General features: G+C 37.2%; 1 protein-coding gene across 3 annotated transcripts in view; it reads right to left on the bottom strand.

Moving 5' to 3' along the window:
- The window catches only part of LOC149822073 (putative acyl-activating enzyme 19), a 98,626-nt gene extending 77,003 nt beyond the window's left edge, over positions 1-21,623 (bottom strand). For all 3 annotated transcript variants that reach the window (XM_089981536.1, XM_089981535.1, XM_089981537.1), the window contains exons 1-2: positions 21,244-21,623; positions 20,187-20,651 (exon numbers count right to left, since the gene is read on the bottom strand). In XM_089981536.1, the coding sequence (XP_089837662.1) occupies positions 20,187-20,651; positions 21,244-21,574 (796 nt within the window). In that variant the 5' untranslated portion in view covers positions 21,575-21,623. The remainder of the gene's footprint in view (positions 1-20,186; positions 20,652-21,243) is intronic.
- Positions 21,624-22,984: the final 1,361 nt, after the last annotated feature.

Below are 22,984 nucleotides of genomic sequence, written 5' to 3'. Positions count from 1 at the left end.
CACTCCCCCTCAAGCTGGAACATATATATCTATCATGCTCAGCTTGTTGCAATATCTTGAGAAACCTGCACTTGCGAGAGGCTTGGTAAAGACGTCTGCAACTTGATCTTCAGAAGTCACATGACTAGTAGAAATATGCCCCGCCTGCACTAAGTCACGTATATAGTGACAATCAAATTCAATGTGTTTCGTTCTCTAATGAAAAACTGGATTGTTAGCTATATAGGTGGTTGCTCGACTATCACACATCATCAATATTGGGGATGGGATCATCACTTGTAGATCTTTTAGAATGGACCTAACCCACATCATTTCAGCAGTTGTTTGAGCCATAGCTCTATATTCTGATTCAGCACTGGAACGAGCTATACCACAGTTTGTTTTTTACTTCTCCAAGTAATTAAGTTTCCTCCGACAAACACACAGAACCCTGTGGTGGACTTTCTATCATCGATGGCCCCTGCATAGTCTGCATCTAAGTACGCAATTATATTAAGGTTGGAGCTTTGTTTATATAGCAATCCCTTTCCAGGAGAGGATTTTAAATACTTGAGAATCATCATAGCTGTCTGTCAATGCACTCGAGTAGGTTTATCCATGAATTGGCTGATCTTGCTCACGGCTAAGGAGATATCTGGCCTTGTTACAGTGACATATAAAAGTTTACCAACCAAGGATCTAAAACTTCTACAGTCAATAGGTTCTGCTTTTTCATCATTCATATGCAGTTTAGGATCCATTGGTATATTGGTTCGTTTGGCACCTAACATCCATGTTTCCTGCAGTAGGTCAAGTACATACTTTCTCTGTAATAGAACTAACCCCGCACTGTTTCTGGCCACCTCTATGCCCAAGAAATATCTAAGAGAATAGAGATCTTTTGTGACAAAATGCTTTTGAAGATGAATCTTTGTGTCTGAGATGTCCTTTGCACTACTCCCTGTAAGAATAATATCATCTACATATACAACCATAACCACAATACCAGCGGAGGTTTTCTTGATAAACAAGGAGTGATCTGAAGATGACCTGTTGAAGCCAAATGCAGAGTGATCTGAAGATGACCTGTTGAAGCCAAATGCAGACATAATTTCAAATAACTTCTGAAATCATGCACGGGGACTTTGTTTAAAACCATATATAGCCTTCTTTAGTTTGCACACCTTGCTATACTCCCCTTGAACCTCAAACCCGGGAGGTTGTTGCATGTACACAGTCTCAGACAGATCCCCATATAAGAAGGTGTTTTTCATATCTAACTGATATAAACTCCATCCATAATGAACAGCTACAGATATGACCAATCGAATAGTCCCAAGACGGGCTACTGGATAAAAAGTCTCAAAGAAGTCTCCATTAATGAACATTGTGCATGATTTTGAATCATGGACAACTTGCTTTTTAAGAACCAAAAACGGCATTTTGTGAGCCCCTTAGTGAACAAATCAGCCACCTGGTCTTCTGTTCTAACATAATGAGGCTCAATCTCTTTGTCTTTAATCTTCTGCATGATAAAATGCTGATTAATCTCAACGTGCTTGGTCTTGTTGTAATGAATAGGATTAAGAGATATTTGAATAGCACTTTGGTTGTCACAAAGGAGAATGCAACTAGCAATCGGCTCCTTTAACTCTGTTAACAAATGTCTAGTCCATGTTACTTCTGCCGTAGCAGCAGCCATCGCCCTGTATTCAGCTTCCGTACTAAATCTAGCCACTGCCTTTTGTTTTCTACTATTCTAGGAAACAAGATTGGCGCCAATGAAAATACCATAACCTGAAACTGACTTTCGATCATCAGGGTCTCCGACCCAGTCTACATCTGAGTAAGCAATGATATCATAAGCAGTATTTATGGATCTTCTTTTGGTGTACAAAAGTCCATCTCCAACAGTACTCTTCAAGTATCTCAGTATCCTTTTTACTGCATCCATATGTCTCGTCCTTGGCTCATGCATGAATTGAGAGACTTGATTGACTAAATATGTGATATCGGGCCTGGTAAATGTAAGATACTGAATCATCCCCACTAGACTCCGATATTTGGTGGGATCATGATACAAGTCTCCATCTTGTGTACTTAATTTTTGATTGATCACACTAGAGTAGCAAGAGGTTTGCAACCCTTCATTTCAACCTTTTCCAATAGATCCAGGGTGTATTTATGCTGGGTCAAAGTAAGTTTATTTCCTTGATTATCCACCTCTACTCCAAGAAAGTATCGAAGGACTCCAAGGTCCTTCATTTTGAATCTCTGACTTAGAAGATCTTTAGTCTCTTTAACATGGTTCTTACTATTTCCTGTAATAATTATATCATCAACATATATCAACAAGAAGGTAGTAAACTCCTTACCTCAAAGAATAAAAAGAGAATGATCCAATTGCGATGGATAAAAACCATGTCTTTGAATTTCTAGGGAAAAACATTCAAACCAAGACCGAGATGCATGTTTCAGGTCATAGAGTGCTCAATTTAATTTGCAGACATACTCCTTTGAATCCCCTTCTGTATATCCTGGTGGTTGCTCCATGCATACTTCTCTTTCAAGTCCCCACGAAGAAAAGCATTCTTCACATCTAGCTGACTTATTCTCCAACCACAATCTACCGCCAATGAAAGAACAATGCGAATTGTGCCCATTTTCACGACTGGACTAAAGGTTTCATCATAATCCTGGCCAAATTCTTGCATGAATCCCTTTGCTACGAGGCGAGCTTTGCATCGCTCAACACTCCCAACTGGTTTGTATTTGATCATGTAAACCCATCGCGACCCAACAACATTTTTATCTGAAGGTCGAGGATGAAATGAAATGGGGATCTTCGAAACACGAGCTTTGATTAACAAGAGCAAGTGTCAAGAATGACACTAAAGCATAACCCTTAAAAAGGGTATAATTGGAAACAAAATAAAAATAAAAATGTATTCTTTATTGATATGAAAAACCAATTGCTTAAGAAGCATTGGAGTAAAATACAAGAGGGGCTGCACCCCTTTATATACACAGCTGAAAGAGGACTCAATAGAGCTGTTGGGCACAGTCCAACAGCTCTATTTAGAGCTGTTGGAATGTGTCAGTCCAACAGCTCTATTGCTAGTCAAGTCTGGACAGGACTTGACTAGCAACAGTCATTCTAGTTCAAACTGAACTAGATGACATAAAGACAAAAAATTAAAATAAAGGAAAAAAAATACAGAAAAGAAAGAAATTAAAAATGTATTTATATATATATAATAATATAATATTATTATATATACATATATGTACAGTTTTACATTTTAACACTCCCCCTCAAACTTACGGTACAATGAGCGAAAGTTTGTCTAAGAGAAAGTGAAATCGGGGAGCAGCGAGAGGCTTTGTAAAGAGGTCTGCTAACTGATATTCTGAAGTGACATATGGCAGATCAATTATCCCGTGTAGATATTCCTCTCTGACGTAGTGACAATCCATTTCGATGTGTTTGGTGCATTCGTGGAATGTTCTGTTACTGGCAATGTAGATCGCACTTTTGTTGTCACAACACATTTGTGAAGCCTTTGTTGCTTCAACTCCCATGTCAGCAAGCAGTCGTCGGAGCCAAACTACTTCCATGATCGTGGTTGCCATGGCTCTGTATTCAGCTTCGGTGGATGAGAGAGATACCTTCTGCTGCTTTTTACACCTCCACGAGATTAATGATTCCCCTAAAAAGACACAAAAGCCAGTGGTTGAGTGTCTGTTATTGGGATCACCTCCCCAATCAGCATCAGTATATGCAATTAAATCAAGAGAAGAGGAGGAAGATAAGAAAAGTCCTCGTGAAAGAGAGGACTTGATGTATCTGATAATACGCATGACTGCTCCCATATGAACACAAGTAGGAGCATGTTGAAATTGACTTGCTGTATGAACAGCATGTGCTATATCTGGTCTGGTAATGGATAGATAGGAAAGTGCCCCGACAAGCTGTCTGTAAGGAGTAGGGTCTGCAAGAAGTTCTCCATCATCAATCTTCATTTTAACATTAACAACTTCTGGAGTGTCAACTTTCTTATCATCAGTAATACCAGACCTGAAAACAATATCAAAAGCAAATTTAGTCTGAGATAATAAATATCCTCTAGGATAATAAGCAACTTCAATGCCTAAAAAATATCTCAACAAGCCCAAATCAGTCATTTCAAAATGAGATTTAAGAAGTGTTTTGATTGTTTCAACTCCCTGTTTATCGCTTCCGGTGATGATCATATCATCCACATAGAGAATAAGCACAATGATCCCTGCATCAGAATTCTTAATAAACAAAGCAGTGTCAGTTAAACAGAATTGAAAACCAATATCAATCATAACACGACTAAACCTATCATACCAAGCTTTTGGTGCTTGTTTAAGTCCATAAAGAGCTTTTTCTAAGCGAAGGACTTTACCCTTAGGAATACTTAGACCAGGAGGGGGTTCCATATATACTTCTTCAACTAGCTTTTCATTTAAAAAAGCATTTTTGACATCCATTTGAAAAATAGACCATTTTTTGATAGAAACTAAGGCAATTAAGGTTCGGACAGTAGTCATACGAGCCACCGGAGCAAAGGTTTCTTCATAATCAATCCCATATTCTTGGGCATAACCTTTGGCTACTAAACGGGCTTTATATCTTTCAAGAGTACCATCACTCTTGATTTTAATTTTATAAACCCATCGACATCCTATAGTTTTCTTCCCTGGAGGAAGATCTTGAATATTCCATGTAGAAGCCTTTTCAAGTGCATCTAATTCAACTTTCATGGCTTCTATCCATTTGATATCATTTTTTGCTTGAAAATATGTGGATGGTTCTTCATATGAGTGAATTAATGCAATAACTGCCCTATATGTGGGTGAGAAAGACTCGTATGATACAAACTTTTCTGGAGGCCTCGAGATTCGGGATGATTGTCTAGTTGGAATGTTAGAATATTTCTCAAGTGCACATGGAGTATTAGACTCTTGTCGCCTGGAATATTGAATACTAGTATCTCTATGAACTTCTTCATTTTCAACATTAAGATCAATAATTCTTGGATCATCATCAAAGTTACAATCAAGGTCATATTCATCAGATGTTGATGTTAGATCTAGCAAAAAGGAGTACTCAGTGACGTCTTTTAATTTTCTAAAATCAAAGAAGCTCTCCTTTTCAAGAAAGGAAACATTTCTAGACACATATAGTTTATTATTTTTGAAGTCAAAACATCTATAACCTTTCTGGTTTTCAGCATATCCTAAAAAGGCACAGGGAATCGCACGAGGGGAAAGTTTATCATTTTTGTCAGTAAATATGAAACATTTGCACCCAAATATTCTTAATCTAGAGTAGTCTGGAGAAATGTTCATAAGTTTTTCAATGGGAGTGATATTTTGTAACGAAGAAGATGGCATCCTATTAATGAGATAGGTGGCAGTTAAGGCAGCTTCTGCCCAAAAGTCTTTAGGGACTTGATTTGCTATTAATAAAGTTCTAGTGGTTTCTATAATATGGCGATGTTTTCGTTCTGCCAGTCCATTTTGTTGAGGTGTATAAGGACAAGATCTTTGATGTGTGATGCCATGCAATTTAAGATAATTTTGAAAATCTGTGGATAAAAACTCTCCCCCTGAATCTGTGCGAAAAATAGTAATATCATTTTAAAATTTGTTTTTAACCATATTATGAAAAGTTTGAAAGTATGAAAATACTTCAGACTTATGTTTGAGAAAGTACATCCACGTATGTCGGGAGAAATCATCGACAAAAATAACATAGTAAACAAATCCTCCTTTAGAAATTACTGGTGCAGGACCCCAAACATCCGAGTGTATTAATTCAAGTGGTCTTGAAGAGAAAAAGGTTCTGTTCTGAAATGGTAATCTTTTCATTTTGCCGAGAATACAATCTTTACAATCAAATGATTCAGAGTTACAAAATTTCCCTAGATTTGGAAAATGTTGGATTTTGGCTATATGTGGGTGACCAAGTCTCTTATGCCACAGTTCCAACTCTATTTTTTGAATATTATAACAAAAAGCTTTCTTCGGCATTTCCAAAAAATCCATGTAATAGAGTCCTCCTTCTCTATGGCCTTCCCCAATCAGCTTGCCTGACTGGCGATCCTGTACCCAACAACCATGAGAAGAAAAAGAAATATTACACCCATAATCAGAAATTTGAGATACAGATAAAAGATTTAAATTTAATTTGGGAACATGTCTAATTTCTGGAATAAAAAATTTTTTTGTTTTATAAATTTTTTCAAAATCTCCTATTCCTTCTATTTCAAGAGAAGTCCCATCAGCAGTAAAGACCTTTGACACACTTGTTTTATTTTTAACACATTTGGATAGACTTTGATTATTTGGGGTCATATGAAAAGATGCACCGGAGTCAAGAAGCCAAGAAATTTTACCTAAATCAGAAAAAGATGAGGCTGCTGCGCCGGTTGAAGCTTCAGATGAGGAAGAGGCACCTTTGATGAGAGGCTGAAGGATCTCCATTAGTTGGGCCAGGGAAACTGGTGCATCCTGATCTTTAGGCTCCGATCCAGCAATTGCAGCTCTTTTTTCTCTCAGCTCCCTAAGTTTGGGACATTGTGGCCTGTAGTGTCCCGGTTATGACAGTGATGACAAATAACTTTCTTCTTATCATAGTCACCATTTTGTCGGTTAAAGTGAGGAGGCCTATATGATCGAACATGATTCCCTGGTCTAGACACGGCTAAAACGGAATCATCTTCAATTTTTAAAGAACCTTTCCGGAGACGATTTTCTTCCATTGTTAACTCTTCAATAGTTTCAACAATAGAAGGAATTTTTCCCCGGTGAAGTAGGGCCGATTTAGTGGTTTCAAATTCCGGCCTTAATCCAGTGATAAACTGGTAAAAATGTTCAACATCGAGTTGTTTCTGACGAAGCTCGATGTCTTCGGCACAATGCCACTTTGGTTCTAAAAGGGAAAGTTCTTCCCAAAGTTCGGACAACCCATTGTAATATTCACGAATAGTTTTGTCTCCTTGTGTCATCATTCGAACTTTTTCTTGGAGGTTGCACACGTGTGCAATATCTTTAAGGGAATACATATTCTTAAGGTATTCCCATGCCTTATCGGCATGATCAAATTTGGCAAGACTTGAGCATTTTTTAATGTCAACGCTATTGATAAGCCATGACATTATCTTCGCATGAGATATTCTCCATTCTTTCCATTTCTTCTCGTATGAGGCAATAGCCTTGATTTTCTCTTCTTCCGATAGAGGGACGTCTTTATCTCCCTCCTTTTTAGTAAGAGATAGCTTAGGTTCCGAATCGGAACCATCCACAATCCCCCATAAGCCTTTTCCCCATATATGGTGCTTCATGATTGAAGCCCATGTTACATAGTTCGTATCGCTTAGTTTCATAGGCATGATGGTGACTTTATCATTGTCATCCATCGATTACAAGGAGAGAAAGAATAGGGATAGAAGAGAAACAAGAAGGAAAATGAGAAAGAAAGAAAAAAAAAACAATACAACAAGATGTGAAATCTTCTCCAATGAAGTGATAAAACACTTCTCTTCAAGTGGCGAACACTTTTGCAAACGGGCACGGAAACCGAGGCAGCTTTTCCTCAAGATTTAGTACTTCCGCGGCTCTGATACCATGAAATGAAATGGGGATCTTCGAAACACGAGCTTTGATTAACAAGAGCAAGTGTCAAGAATGACACTAAAGCATAACCCTTAAAAAGGGTATAATTGGAAACAAAATAAAAATAAAAATGTATTCTTTATTGATATGAAAAACCAATTGCTTAAGAAGCATTGGAGTAAAATACAAGAGGGGCTGCACCCCTTTATATACACAGCTGAAAGAGGACTCAATAGAGCTGTTGGGCACAGTCCAACAGCTCTATTTAGAGCTGTTGGAATGTGTCAGTCCAACAGCTCTATTAAGAGCTGTTGGACTGTGTCAGTCCAACAGCTCTATTGCTAGTCAAGTCTGGACAGGACTTGACTAGCAACAGTCATTCTAGTTCAAACTGAACTAGATGACATAAAGACAAAAAATTAAAATAAAGGAAAAAAAATACAGAAAAGAAAGAAATTAAAAATGTATTTATATATATATAATAATATAATATTATTATATATACATATATGTACAGTTTTACATTTTAACAGAGGAACAACTGTCCATGTTTGACATTGATACAAAGCTTCTATCTCTTCATTCATGGCTTGAATCCATTTTTTGGAGTTAAAAGCTTAATGAAAATGCCTAGGCTCGGTCTCTTTCTCAATCTGTGACAAAAATAGCTGAAAAACCATAGTGAAATTCTCATAACTAACCCACCTTTCAATAGGATGCCGGACTCTTTCTGATCGTCTCATCGGAGGTGCCACTGTAGTAGAAACTGGAGAAATGGTGTCATTGGGCGAATAAGAGGTAAGTGTTTCTTGTTCAGTATCATTCGGAGTCAAAAGGGAGCCCCTCTCTCTTCTCCTATAAACCTGCCCCGCAAACTTATTAATCTCTAGAGGATTTTCTATTTCAAATTCCTGCATTCCACTGTTTCCATCTTGACAGAATATCTCTTGAGCACAGGAGGAAGAGCACCCGTTATTTGTATTAGAAAATAGCTCTGCACTGAGCCATGGATCATAAAAGAACGCATTCACATTGGTTTGGGCAGAAACATATTCTCCATCTCCAAAATCATTTTCATCAAAAACTACATTTCTAGATATCTTGATTCGCTTGATGTCAGGATCATAACATCTATACCCTTTATGATGATCTGCATATCCAACAAACCTGCACTTTGATGCCTTAGCCTGAAATTTATTTCACAGAGAAGAGACAATATGAACGTAACACATGCAGTCAAAAGTTTCTAGTTCATAATAATTAGGATGTTTCCCAAATAAAACGAAATAAGGTGATTTATTTTCTAAAATCTTCATGGGCAAGCGATTAATAATATGAACAGCAAAATGAAAAGCCTTTGTCCGTAATCCTATGGGAACATGACTTTCGTGCATCATGCTCATAGCGCTCTCTACAACGTGACAGTGTTTCTGTTCTACAACCCCATTCTGTTGAGGGATATGCGGGCAAGATACTCTATGATTTATTCCACTATCTTGGAGGTAATTGATAAATTCCCTAGAGGAGTATTCCCCCTACCATCACATTGAAAATGTAAAATATTACAAGAAAAATGAGTTTTAATAAACTCATGAAAACAACAGAAAATGGGAAAGACTTCCAATTTATTCTTCATGAAATATATCCAAGTGAAACGAGAGAAATTATCGATAAAAATAACATAATATTTGCTGCCAGAATTAGAAGAATCAGGGGTTGGCCCCCACACAAAAGAACAAACGATTTCAAAAGGCCTTGAAGCTCTCTCATTTATTGAATGGAAAGAAAGAACATGACTTTTACACAATTGACAACTAGAACATATTTTATCATCTGATCTAGGATTCAAGCTAGATTCAGGAATAAGCTCATTAGATACCAGTCATTCAACAAAGACTCGACTACAATGACCAAGACGTGAATACCAAGAATTAGGCTTATTACATTTATTTGAAGGTTCCAGACTAAACACATGAATACTCTTTGACGACATAGACTGAGGAGATGACTTCAAGGTAGGTCGGACACAAGTAGAAGGATCCTCCTGGAAGACATACATATTTTCACGGCGTTCCCCTCTAGCGAATGTCTCCTTCGTTTGTAGATCCTTGACATAAACAAAAGACGGAGTAAATTCAACAGAAGAATTGGTATGATCAACAAGCTTAGCAAGTTAGCAACTGAAACGATATTTTTCTTGATATTTGGGGCATGAAGGACATTTGAAAGATGGAGCGAGAAATTAGGCAAGGGAACAGAAACATTTTCAATGTGAGTAATGGGATGGTGTGACCCATCTCCAGTGACTATGTTACTTTTTCCAAAATAGGGAGTTAAAGTAGAGAATTTACCCGCATTACCTATGACATGAGTAGCTGCCCCTGAATCAATGTACCATACTCCTTTATCATCGTGATTCAGATCAAGTTTAGACAATGTGGCCAAGAGGAGCTCTTTCACATCTCCACCAAACTTTGACGAGTTCTCCTTTCGTCCTAACGAACTCTCTCCCTTTTGAAACTTTCCTTTATTCTGTGGATTATGCCAACAATTGGCTTTGATGTGACCTCACTTGTTACAGAGGTAACATGTGGGTACATTTTTCACATTGAAAATAGGTGTAATATTCGGGGTAGGCAGCAACCCACGCCCCCCTGGAATATCTCGTCCTCGGCCTCTACCACCACCAGAATTGCTATCCCCACGTCCCTGACAAAAAGAAATGTCAGTAGCAAGAACCTGTCCACCAGTCTCATGTGACATCCCCTTCAAAGTCATCTCATATTGAAGTAATTTTGATTGCAAGTCCTCAAATGACGGTAAGTCGGGTAGACATTGCAGTGAGGTCGAAAGGACATAAAATTTCAGCCCCAATCCATTCAAGGTTTGCCTGACTTTGTCTTTATCTGTCACTTCATACCCTACAACGGCTAGTTGATCACTGATGCTCTTGACCTTGTTCAAGTACTCCATGACAGACAATGAACCCTTAGTAAGGAGTTGAAAGTCACGTTGAAGGAATGAAATTTTAGCCTCTCATATCTGAGAATATGTCTTCACTAGCATGTCCCACAGTTCTTTTGTTGAACACTCATTTGGAATTCCCACCAATACCTCTTGAGAGATAGTAGAGATGATAAAAGCAACGAAAGCTTGATCACGCTTTATCCAATTCTCGTATTGGGGATTTGGCACTTGTATAAAATCAACCTCATTTTCATCCTTAGTTTCTTGTATGATAAATTTTGTAGGGGTTGGGATTGATCCATTTAAGTGTCCAAAAAGACCTTGACTCTTAATGAATGGAAGAATTTGTCTTTTCCGGATCAAGAAATTTGAATTAGTAAGTTTTTCATAAATAAGTTGGCCAAGAAAATTAGATGAGAAAAATGATTGAGAAGAAGAATCCATGACTTAAAACAGAAAAACAATATTGGTGTGTGCAATCAGTATGTAAAGTTTCGCAGATCACGATACAACAAAATGAGGCTCGTCTCTTCTTCTTTTTTTAACTAGGAGAAAGCACAAGCCAAAAACAATCTGATCTAATTAGATATATTTAATCTGATTTCATCAAGAGAGTGTAAACTGCGAATTTTTATGTGAAATTGCACACAGCAATAATAAAAACAAATGAATGACAGGTCTACAGGGTTGTATACACAGATGAAGCCGAGTATTATGTAAAGAAAATAGATCTGAAAGTTTCAGACTTCAGATCTGATTATATCAAGTGGCCAGTTGACAAGGCTAATGACATGTATCTGAAAAATAAACAGATTTGTTCATACGTAGATCTGTTATTACAAATGAAAAGAGAGAATATAACCAGGCGTCAAATCTGATGCACAGATCGGACGAACAAATCTGATATGCACAGATCTGCTATTACAGAAAAGAAGAAATAAGAATGTCATAAAAACTGATTTGACACAAACCCAAATCAGTTTCAGAAATATTTAACACAAAATATTTGACGCAAACCCAAAGCAGAAAAGAATACAGAAACGTTAGATCTGAAGAGATTAGATGGATAAGGATCTAGAGAAGAAATAAAAAACAGAAAAATAGAGGCCAGAAGAAAAGGTTTAGAGATAAAATAAAAAGGAAAAAGAGTAAAGGTTTAGAAAAGAGATAAGAAAGAGAAGAAGATCTTTTAGAGACGCACCTGCTGGAAAAACTTTTAGCCCTTGGGTCAGATTTGTTCTGATACCATGTTAGAATTCTCCAAAATCGATAACAAAGAAGCTACAGAGAGGAAAGAGAAATGAGGCTGCAACTAATCACGTTTTCCATAAAGGAAAAATCATGATCTCTTCCTTTTAATATAAAACACAAAACCTAATACACGGTTTTTACAAGTAACCCTAATAAGTTACAAGTATGTCCAATATATGAAGGACATGTTACACATATGTAGATTGGATCTGGTCCAGATCCGGATCTAAACTCAAATACAAATACATGGTAGATATCTGCCCTGTCTAATAGTATTGGGTCTGACTGACTGTTGATTGTCCTCTGGATCCATGAGTTGGTTTACTCTATTGCTTTTTTGGAACCTGAGTTGTTTGTTAGGGTGAATTGTGTGCACCTCAGTTTTGTCAGTTTAGATTGTCGATTTATAGTTCGGACCAAACTGACGGTTATTTGATCTTTGGTTTTGTGAGTGTGTTGTATCACTCATTTGTTTATCTGGCCATTAATATATTGTTGATCTATGTCACATGGGTGCGGGTGCGGGTGCGAGTGCGGGTGAGGGTGCGGGTGCGGGGATTCGGCACTTCCAAAAAACCCGGGTGCGGGGGTGCGGCAGGGGCAAAAATGTCAAATATATATATAGGGGGTCGGGGTTCCCCTCACTTACGAATGTATTTTTTTTTTTAAAAAACAACTGTCTGACAGACAACTGCTTTTAAAAAAAAAATCGAGCAGCTGACAGACAGCTGTTGTCAGCCAGCTGACAGACAGGCTTTTTAAAAAAAAAGAATCTGACAGCTGCTGTCAGCCAGCTGACAGACAGCTGCTGTCAGCTGTTGTCAACAATTTTTTTTTAAAAAAAAAATCGCAGCATAGGGCAAATTTTTAAAAAAAAAATCAAAAAAAAAATGGACTTAAATGATCCTGGGTGCGGTCTGTAATGAAATATGTGGAAAAGCAAAGAGTGCACTAAGCACTTACAACATCTACTAATGAACAAACAAAGAAGGGCTAATACCCAAACTCATAAGAGACAACACAACATAAAATTATAAATGCCTCTTATTGAAAGAGAGAGAGCTCTCAAGAGTGAGAAATACAAGAGGGGTTCACCCCTATTTATACACAAGAGAAGGAGAGGGAGAGGGCCAAGAGGCCTTAAAAGGAGAGCCACCTAAGGGGCTCCCCATGTAGTCGTTGGGAGCCCCCAACGGTCACAAATGTGACCGTTGGCGGCCCCATAGACTACATGGTGGGGCCCCTTTTGTGTGAGCAAAAAACAAAAAATAAGAAATAGTTTTTACAAAAAATAAAGAGAAAAATAAAATAAGAAAAACAAGTACCCCTATCGGGTACTTGTGAAATGACAAAAATACCCCTATCGGGTATTATATATATATATAAATGTATATATATATGAATTACATATATTTTAACACCCTCCCTCAAGCTTTACGGGGATATAACTGAAAGCTTGTTAAGGAGAAACAAAAACCGAGGAGCCGCAAGAGCCTTAGTGAATAAGTCCGCCAACTGGTACTCTGATGTGACGTAAGGTAGTGCTATAGTTCCTCTTAGGTATTCATCCCGAACGTAATGGCAGTCCATCTCAATATGTTTAGTACGCTCATGGAAGGTGTGATTGCTTGCAATATAGATTGCGCTTTTGTTGTCACAACACATCTTCGAAGGAGTAGAGATGACAATGCCCATATCACTGAGGAGGCTTCTTAGCCACACAAGTTCCATGGTTGTAGTGGCCATAGCACGATATTCGGCTTCGGTGGAAGACAATGATACTTTGTGTTGCTTCTTGCATCTCCACGAAATCATAGAGTCACCTAAGAAAACACAAAAACCGGTAGTTGAGACTCGGTCATTGGGATTTCCTCCCCAATCTGCATCAGTATAAGCAATTAAATCAAGTGACGAGGCAGAAGAAAGAAAAACTCCCTTAGTTATGGTATTTTTGATGTATCTGACAATCCTTAAGACTGCACTCATGTGCACGGTTGTAGGTGCATGTTGAAACTGACTGACAGAGTGGACGGCATGAGCAATGTCTAGTCGTGTGATGGATAGGTAGGTTAGAGACCCAACACGTTGCCGGTAGGGAGTAGGATCCTCGAGAGGTGTTTCATTTTCCAACCTTAATTTTGCATTGATGACTTCTGGGGTTTCTGTCTTCTTATCATCGGAGATACCCGATTTGGAACAGATGTCAGCAACAAGTTTCATCTGAGAGAGAATGTACCCTCGAGGAGAGTACGCCACTTCAATTCCTAAAAAATATCTTAAGAAACCAAGGTCAGACATATCAAAATTTTCTTTCAAAACCTTTTTAATATCATTAATGCTTTGCTCATCACTTCCTGTGATGATCATATCATCAACATAAAGTAGTAAAATAACTACAGAAGACCCTACACTTTTCACAAACAAAGCAGTGTCAGTATAACATGAACGAAAATTTAAACTTGTCATTACATTACTAAATCTATCATGCCAAGCCTTTGGAGCTTGTTTTAAACCATATAATGCCTTTTTAAGTTTAAGAATTTTATTTTTACCAATACATACTCCTGGTGGAGGATCCATGTAAACTTCTTCATTTAATTCGCCATTTAGAAATGCATTCTTCACATCAAGTTGATAGATAGGTCATTTCTTCACAGACGCAATAGCAATAAGAGTCCTAACACTAGTCATTCTAGCAACAGGTGCGAAGGTTTCTTCATAATTTATACCATATTCCTGAGCATATCCTTTAGCTACTAATCGTGCTTTATAACGTTCTAACGAACCATCACTCTTGGTTTTAATTTTTAAGACCCATTTACATCCTATTGATTTCTTTCCAGTGGGTAACGAAGTTATTTCCCAAGTTTTTGCTTTTTCAAGGGCACTAAGCTCTAAGTTCATGGCTTCAACCCATTGGGGAATATTTTTGGCCTCATTATAGTGTGAAGGTTCATGAGATGAATGCAATGCAATTAGACATGCTCTATATCTAGGAGTTAGGGACTCATAGGAAACAAACCTATTTGGAGGATTGGAGATCCGACTGGATCTCCTTAAAGATGTTTCTTCAATGTCAGATCCTTGAGAGTATTTTTCTAAGGCACTTATCTGAGTTTGTTGACCACGCCTAACATATGTTTGGATTGGTCTATTATTCTCATCTATAGCATTATCAAGAGGAATTTCCTCTAGGTCATTCAAAGACTCATTAGAGATTTCCTCTTCTTGAGGAGTCTCATCTTCTTGAGATAGAAGATCAAATAAAAAAGTATATTCACTTTCGTCAATATCTTTAGTTTTCACAAAACCATTTTCATTTTCCAAAAATGTTACATCTTTGGATATATAGAGTTTGTTATTTTAAGTCAAAACATCTAAACCCTTTTGATTTTCTCCATAACCCAAGAAAACGCATTCAATAGCTTTAGGAGATAATTTGTGCCGTTTATGAGTAAGGACAAAACATTTACATCCAAAAACTCTTAATCTATTGAAGTCTGGTGTTCTTTCAAATAGTTTTTCGTATGGAGATGTATTTTGTAAAGATGAAGATATCATTCTATTTATTAAATAAGTTGAGGTTAAGGCCGCTTCGGCCCAAAAAATCTTTGGAATTTCTTTGGAAATAAGGAGTGTCCTAGTGGTTTCCATGATATGTCTATGCTTTCTTTCGGCCAAGCCGTTTTGTTGGGGAGTCCTAGGACACGATCTTTGATGACAAATCCCATTTACTTCTAAATAGTTTTGAAATTCATTTGATAAATATTCTCCACCCGAATCGGATCTAAGAGTAGAGATATTACTTGAAAATTGATTTTTAACTATCATATGAAATTTTTTGAAAAACTCAAAGACTTCGGATTTTAAATTGAGAAAGTAGATCCATACATACCTAGTGTAGTCATCGATGAAAGTGACATAATAGGAGTACCCTCCTTTAGACATGACGGGGGAAGGACCCCAAACATCCGAATAGACTAACTCAAAAGGTCTTTTGGATACAAAAGTTCGGTTTGGAAAAGGAGTAGATTTCATTTTGCCAAAAATACAATTCTTGCAAACAAAATGTTTCTCATTACAAAATTTCTTTCCAAATGGAAAGGAGTACATTTTTGAGAAACTTGGATGTCCAAGTCTTTGATGCCAAATATCAATATTTTTATCTTGGACATGGTTACAAAAAGAGTTAATGGGGAGTTTCAGGTTGCTCATGTAATAGAGATCTCCCCTTCTATGGCCTTGCCCAATCAGCTTCCCGGACCGGAGATCCTGTATAGAGCAATCCTTAGTTGAGAAGGAGTTTTTACATCCATGATCGCATATTTGAGCAACAGAGAGGAGATTTAAATTAAGTTGAGGTACAACTCTCACGTTTGGCACAAAGAAGTCTTTTGAAAAGTTTAAGGTTCCAAAACTTTTAACTTGTAAAGATGTACCATCGGCAGTTGAAACATAGGAGTTTTTAAAGTTATTACATAAATCGGAAAGCTCATTTTCAAGGGGGGTCATATGAAAGGAAGCTCCAGAGTCAAGGATCCAAGACGACATACCTGAAGGAGAGGAGGAAGCTACGGCGGCACCCGAAGTTGATGGAATCTTGAGTAGAATTTGTAGTGCCTCCGATAGTTGAGCAAGAGAAAAGGAGTCCGTTCCTTTGATTGCTTCCTCTTTCTTTTGAGTAGCTTCTTCAACGGAAGCAACTTTATTTTTTGGTGCTTCATTCAACTTAGGGCAATTAGGTCTTATATGACCCGGTTCTTGACAATGATGGCAAATGGCTTTTCTATAGTTGCCATTATAGTTATTTTGCCTTCCAAAATGTGGAGGTTTGTAGGTTTTCATATGGTTGTCGGGTTTTGATACGGCCAAGACGTCATTTCCTCCTTTAATCATGCCAAGACGGGTTTCTTCTTGGCATATTTCGGCTATGGCATCTTCCAAGGGAAGAGGCTTTGATCTATGTAGGAGGGAGGATCTAACTTGTTCATATTCGGGCCTAAGCCCATGTAAAAATTGGAAAAAGTGTTCTTTTTCCATTTGTTCTCTCCTTAATTCCACATCTATACTAGAAACCCATTTTGGTTCTAGTAAGGATAGCTCATCCCATAGAGGGCCAAGAGTGCTAAAGTAGTCCCTAACACTCATTTCTCCTTGCTTGATAGTCCGGATTTTTTCTTGAAGAAAGAATTGACGAGCAAGGTCTTTTTGTGTAAACATACCTTTCATGAAGAACCATGCTTCATTTGCCATCCTAAATTTGGCAATGTTGGCGCAAATCTTGAGCTCCACATTATTCATGAACCAAGCAAGAATCTTGGCATGCTTACTCTCCCAATCTTCTATTTTAGATTGGTGATCTTCAATGGCCTTCATGCGGGCATCTCCTTCAAGAGCTTTTTCTTGATCGCCTTCCATCTTAGTTAGTTGGAGTTGTGGTTCCGGAATGGTGCCCATAATGTATCCCCAAAGCTTTTTCCCTTTGAGGTTGTTTTCCATGGCGGCGGCCCACATCATGTAGTTGGAACCATTGAGCTTGAAGGAGAGATCAATCTTTTGTTCTCCTTCCATAATAACCACTCACAAGAGAATACCAAGGAGAGAGAAACAAAAAACAAATATAGCTACACCACTAGCTATATTAAAAAGAAGAGCATACACAAGGCTCTGATACCATGTAATGAAATATGCGGAAAAGCAAAGAGTGCACTAAGCACTTACAACATCTACTAATGAACAAACAAAGAAGGGCTAATACCCAAACTCATAAGAGACAACACAACATAAAATTATAAATGCCTCTTATTGAAAGAGAGAGAGCTCTCAAGAGTGAGAAATACAAGAGGGGTTCACCCCTATTTATACACAAGAGAAGGAGAGGGAGAGGGCCAAGAGGCCTTAAAAGGAGAGCCACCTAGGGGGCCCCACCATGTAGTCGATGGGGCCCCCAACGGTCACTGAGCAAAAAACAAAAAATAAAAAATAGTTTTTACAAAAAATAAAGAGAAAAATAAAATAAGAAAAACAAGTACCCCTATCGGGTACTTGTGAAATGACAAAAATACCCCTATCGGGTATTATATATATATAAATATATATATATATATATATGAATTACATATATTTTAACACGGTCAACGCACCCAGGATCGGGTTGACCGCACCCGGTGCCGCACCCGCGTCGAGTCACGTCGACGCAGGTGCGGCACCCTGCTAGCCGAATCCCTGTGACATAGTTGTTGATGCTTGTATTTATGTGTATTTGTGATGGTGATATTCTTCATTGAAAGCTTAATGGTTTACTATATAGTTTATAAAAGTTCATTATCCTTACCTTTATTTCAACTCTTGTTTTCTTGGTGACATTGGTTTGTTTTTATTATAAGTTATCGTTACCTCGATTGTTGCTCCATCCATACCTCTCATTTGAGTAACTGGAATTTTTGTTTATCAATTTTACAACCATAGTTGTGGTGAGTTATGTGCACCCATTGTAGTTGATGTTTTTATTTTCAGTTTTACAATCATTTATGAGGTGAGGGATGTGCACATTTTGTGGTTGTAGTTGGTTTGTATTGTTAGATAGCCAGTATTGTTGGTGCATGGTCACTGATATGGTTATTTCTGACATTTGTGTTTGATCTCTTATCCTTTACGCCAATACACTTGAATTGTGAGGTCTTTTGGGTTGGAGGTCAAAGTGGTGGTTGCTCGTGGTTAGGAAATTAGTGTTGAGATTTGCAAATATCATTCCTTTTGTTATGTGGGATTTTTTTAAATCTCTCTATAAATTTTCTAAACTTTTGCTACTTGTTTGCCCTTGTATAAAAATTGTTTATTCATTAAAATATTTTATGCATGGTTATGTGTATTAAATATGCTTTAATTGCATATATATATATATATATATTGAGGATATTTAGATTTGTTCCATGTTGGTTGTCTTGCATGTTTTGTATGAATTTAATTAATTGCATATATATATATATATATATTGAGGATATTTAGTTTTGTTCCATGTTGGTTGTCTTGCATGTTTTGTATGAATTTAATTAATTCTTCGATTATTGTAAAGTCCTTTGAGTGTTGTGGTAAACAAGAGACGATTACTTGTGGTAAACAAACTATTGTTGCAAAGTATCATTTATCTTGATTTGTTGTATGTGGGTTTTTTTAATTTCCTCATTATTTTCGATATACATTTATATGAAAATGGTTCCTTTTTTGAAAAATCCTTTCCTTGAACATTTAATCTTCTCCTTTAGTGGATTTAACTCCATGGTAAGTTGTGAATTATTCTTTTCAAATCTTGTTCTTGATAGTTAAAGATTCATATATGTGTTAAATATAACTATAATATATATATATGTGTGTGTATGTGTGTTTTCATCATGGATGTGTAAATTTAATCTTCTCCTCTTGTGGGTTGTGTTTGAAGTTTAAAACATTTTGGATGCATGATTGTTGAATTTACATGGTATGATAGATGATTTATGTTCTTAAAACATTTGGATTGTATGCATGCATTATTATCTAAATAAATATGCTTGTTTGAATTTTTGTGGATAAAGCCTCTAATTAAGATTTATGTTTTGTTGAAATATATGTTGTTTATTTTGTTTCTATCTTTTTGTTCCTTTTATCTGTGTTTTGATTTTTCAAAATTAATGATTGTGTTTAATGAAAAAAATTGACTCTTCTTATATATATATATATATATATATATATATATATATATATATATATATATATATATATATATATATATATATATACAACAACAACTACGCCTTCATCCCAAAACAATTGGGGATATATATATATTGTGATTGACCATCCTCTCTCCATAATATATAACTAGTATATCTATAGTTATTTTTGAAATCTCCTTTTATGTTTTATGATATATATCCATGTGCATAGTTGGGATGTTTTGGTAACTCTATCTATAGGTTCTCAAGTATTGAAGATCCTAGAAACTCTTTGTGTAATAGAGCATATGATTGAAGATCCAGATAAATGGAAGAACTTGATGAAGTCAATGAAGACATTTTATGTAATGGGTTTATACTTTTGTAATTGCAAACTTACCCGTAAGTTTGAGGGGATGTTAAAATAGCATATATATATATATATATATATATATATATATATATATATATATATATATATATATATATATATATATATATATATATATATATATATATATATATATATATATATATATATATATATATATAATCTGTTTTTCAAGTCAAGGGTATTTTGGATGTAATAGAGCATGGATGTGAAAAGTAAAGACTCATGCTATCAAAAAAATAATAATAATAACAGCTTACCTTCCTCAGTGCCACATACACCCTTCGGTTTTCCAGTTGATCCAGATGTATACATCACATAACAAAACAAACTCCGGTTTTCTCTTTGACATGGCCACACCAGGTCAGATTTGTATAAATTATCCTCCACCGCTTTAATGAGCATATCTGATAGAAACAAAACAGGAGAGCTGCTTCGGGCTACTAACCATTCTGCCATTTCTTTTTGTTCATCTTTGGAATCAACAGAAGATGGACAAAGAACGATGAGAGCAGACTTTGAAGAAGAAACTATTGACAATATCTTTTGCTTCGGCCAGGAAGGGTCGATAGGAAGGAAGGCATCCCCAATTCTAAGAGTAGCAAGAACGGCCACAATGTAGTATACAGAAGGAGAAACGTATATGCCCACTACCCGTGGGGAATCTTGGAAAGCGCAGGATCTTCTAGTATCTGGTTCCACACTTCCTGATGGAGCATGCGCACCTGAGATTCACCAAGTATCATTGTATGTTTGTGAACATAATAACAAACAAGCATCAATGGATTACTCTTGTGAGGCGCACAAGATTTTAGTGGATGATGGCAGTATCTGCAGCTACTAAACCAACAATAGGTAATTCTCTCCAGTTCCTTGAGCACAAGATTCAATCTACAATACAATTTATCGGGAAAACAAGTCTTTCTGGATATCCAAAGTTGAAATTTAGTGTTTGTAAGCGCACATTCAACCAGGAAACAAAAAAAAAGGCGATAAACCGAGATATGGCATCGTGCTCAACAGTGCAATATTACACTTTACTCCATTTATCTAAACCAACGGGCACATCATCAAAAGATACCATAAACCCTTTGCTACACACTACGATCAGAGTAAGTAAGCTTACAAAACGCTAATTTGGTGACAAGTACATAGGACTAGAAAACCCTACAAATCTAACCAAATTTAAAACCAAATGAGGCAACGAGTTAACCCTAATTTCCCATTGATCGAATTCTTCAAGCCCGATCACAAGCACACTTCCATTAATCAAATAATTATCATGATGAATCATGAATCCAAGAACCGAACCCTTACCGCTCGTTCTGATCAAGGCCGGGTCATCGCCGCCGTCCAGAACGGCCAGGAGGCGAACGCTTAACGCCTTGACGGCGGAAAGGATCTCGGCGTAAGTGAAGGATTCATCGCCTGGGTAAATCGGCGGGGACTGGGAGATGCGGCGGGCGGAGAGGAAGCTCGCCTCGTCGAGATCGGCGTCGTCTACGGGCTGCTCGCTCATGGAGCGGCAGACGCGGGCTCCGCCAATGGCGTGGACGACGGCGACCTTGCTGGGGCAACTGGAGGCCGCTGCGTGGAACAGGTGAGAGATGCAGCAACGCTCCTGCTCCGCCGGAGCGTCCAGCGCCATGAGCGAGCGAGGGAACGCTCGTTTGAGCGGGGAATTTGGCGGGACGATCCGGGGCGATCGTTGGCTTCACATGGCTGTCATGGAAGGGTAGTTTTATCATTTTCAGAAGGATGGCGACCCACGGACTTGACCCATTATCATCGGTTCGGATCTAGCTTGGAACCAGTTAGAAAACCCTAGCGCTGTTAGTGGATCGGGTCTTATCGGATCTGATCCAATATGGTCCTATAGATTCTAGATTCAGTAAAGTAGGTTTATTTAGCTGATCGGGTGGACCTATGAGATCCGAATATTGGTTGGATCAAAGTCCAGTTTGGCAGTTTGTAAACCAACCTAAGGTGCAGGTAGGGGTGGGCAAAGGGTAGGGTTGTGAATGGTTTGGATTTGGGTTGGACGCAACCAATACCAAATTCAACTAATCGGATATTGACTAATCAGACTCAGATTAGGATGAGAAAAAAACTAATATTGAATCTGAAAAATACATGTAATCGTATTTGGTTATGAAATCCTAAACCAAATGCGAATTAGGTTACTAATCGGATTCAGTTTTCTTAACCTAATTTGACTAATCAGGTCGCATATCATATATGTCTGATCCATTCACCTTTCTAGCTGCATGAGCCATGGCTGGGTTTGGGTCACGGATCTGGGACCTAACTCGGTATCTACTATGCCAAAACCCAACCCGTATATAATGGGTCAGGACACGGGTTTTTTATAACAGGGTCAGATGATTGTGTCAGCTCAATTTACCGTGTGTCGAGTCCTCTTATTTAGAATTAATAAAAAATCAAGCATAGATGGTGTGTCCTGTCTCATATATATATATATATATATATATATATATATATATATATATATATATATATATATATATATATATATATATATATATATATATATATATATTTTTTATTATTATTAATAGAAACCACGACCTAGTCGCACTGGTTCCTGGCAGCGTCTAACTCTACGGGGGTATATAGTATATGACATACACCAAACTACTCTCAAAATCCACTAAAACGGAGATGCCAATTTTGTATTGAATTTTTTTTTATTTATTTAGATGACACAAAACTGAACAAAAGTGTTCAAGCTCGGTTGAGTTGAACTTGACCTCATGGCAAGTCCAAGTTAAATGAGCCGAGTTCGAGCTAACTCATTTAGAATAAATCATTTTTAAAATTGAAAAATGATATAATTTAAACTTTAAACCTAACGAACCAAGCTCAATCTGGCTTGTTTACAAAACAAACACATTATTTCAAATAGGCAAGCAATAAGAATTTAACTTTAAACTTATTGCTTGTAAGCCAATTACTTCAACCATGACTTCATGACATGAAATATATGTATTAATAGTTAAAGAGCCTATACAAACCTAGCAATGTCAAATATTTATTT

Source organism: Nuphar pumila, chromosome 11 (assembly GCF_984573655.1).
Source record: "Nuphar pumila chromosome 11, dmNupPumi1.hap1.1, whole genome shotgun sequence".
Lineage (NCBI taxonomy): Eukaryota > Viridiplantae > Streptophyta > Magnoliopsida > Nymphaeales > Nymphaeaceae > Nuphar > Nuphar pumila.
The sequence above is the reverse complement of the archived record's forward strand: the minus strand, read 5'-3'. Positions and strand labels throughout refer to the sequence as shown.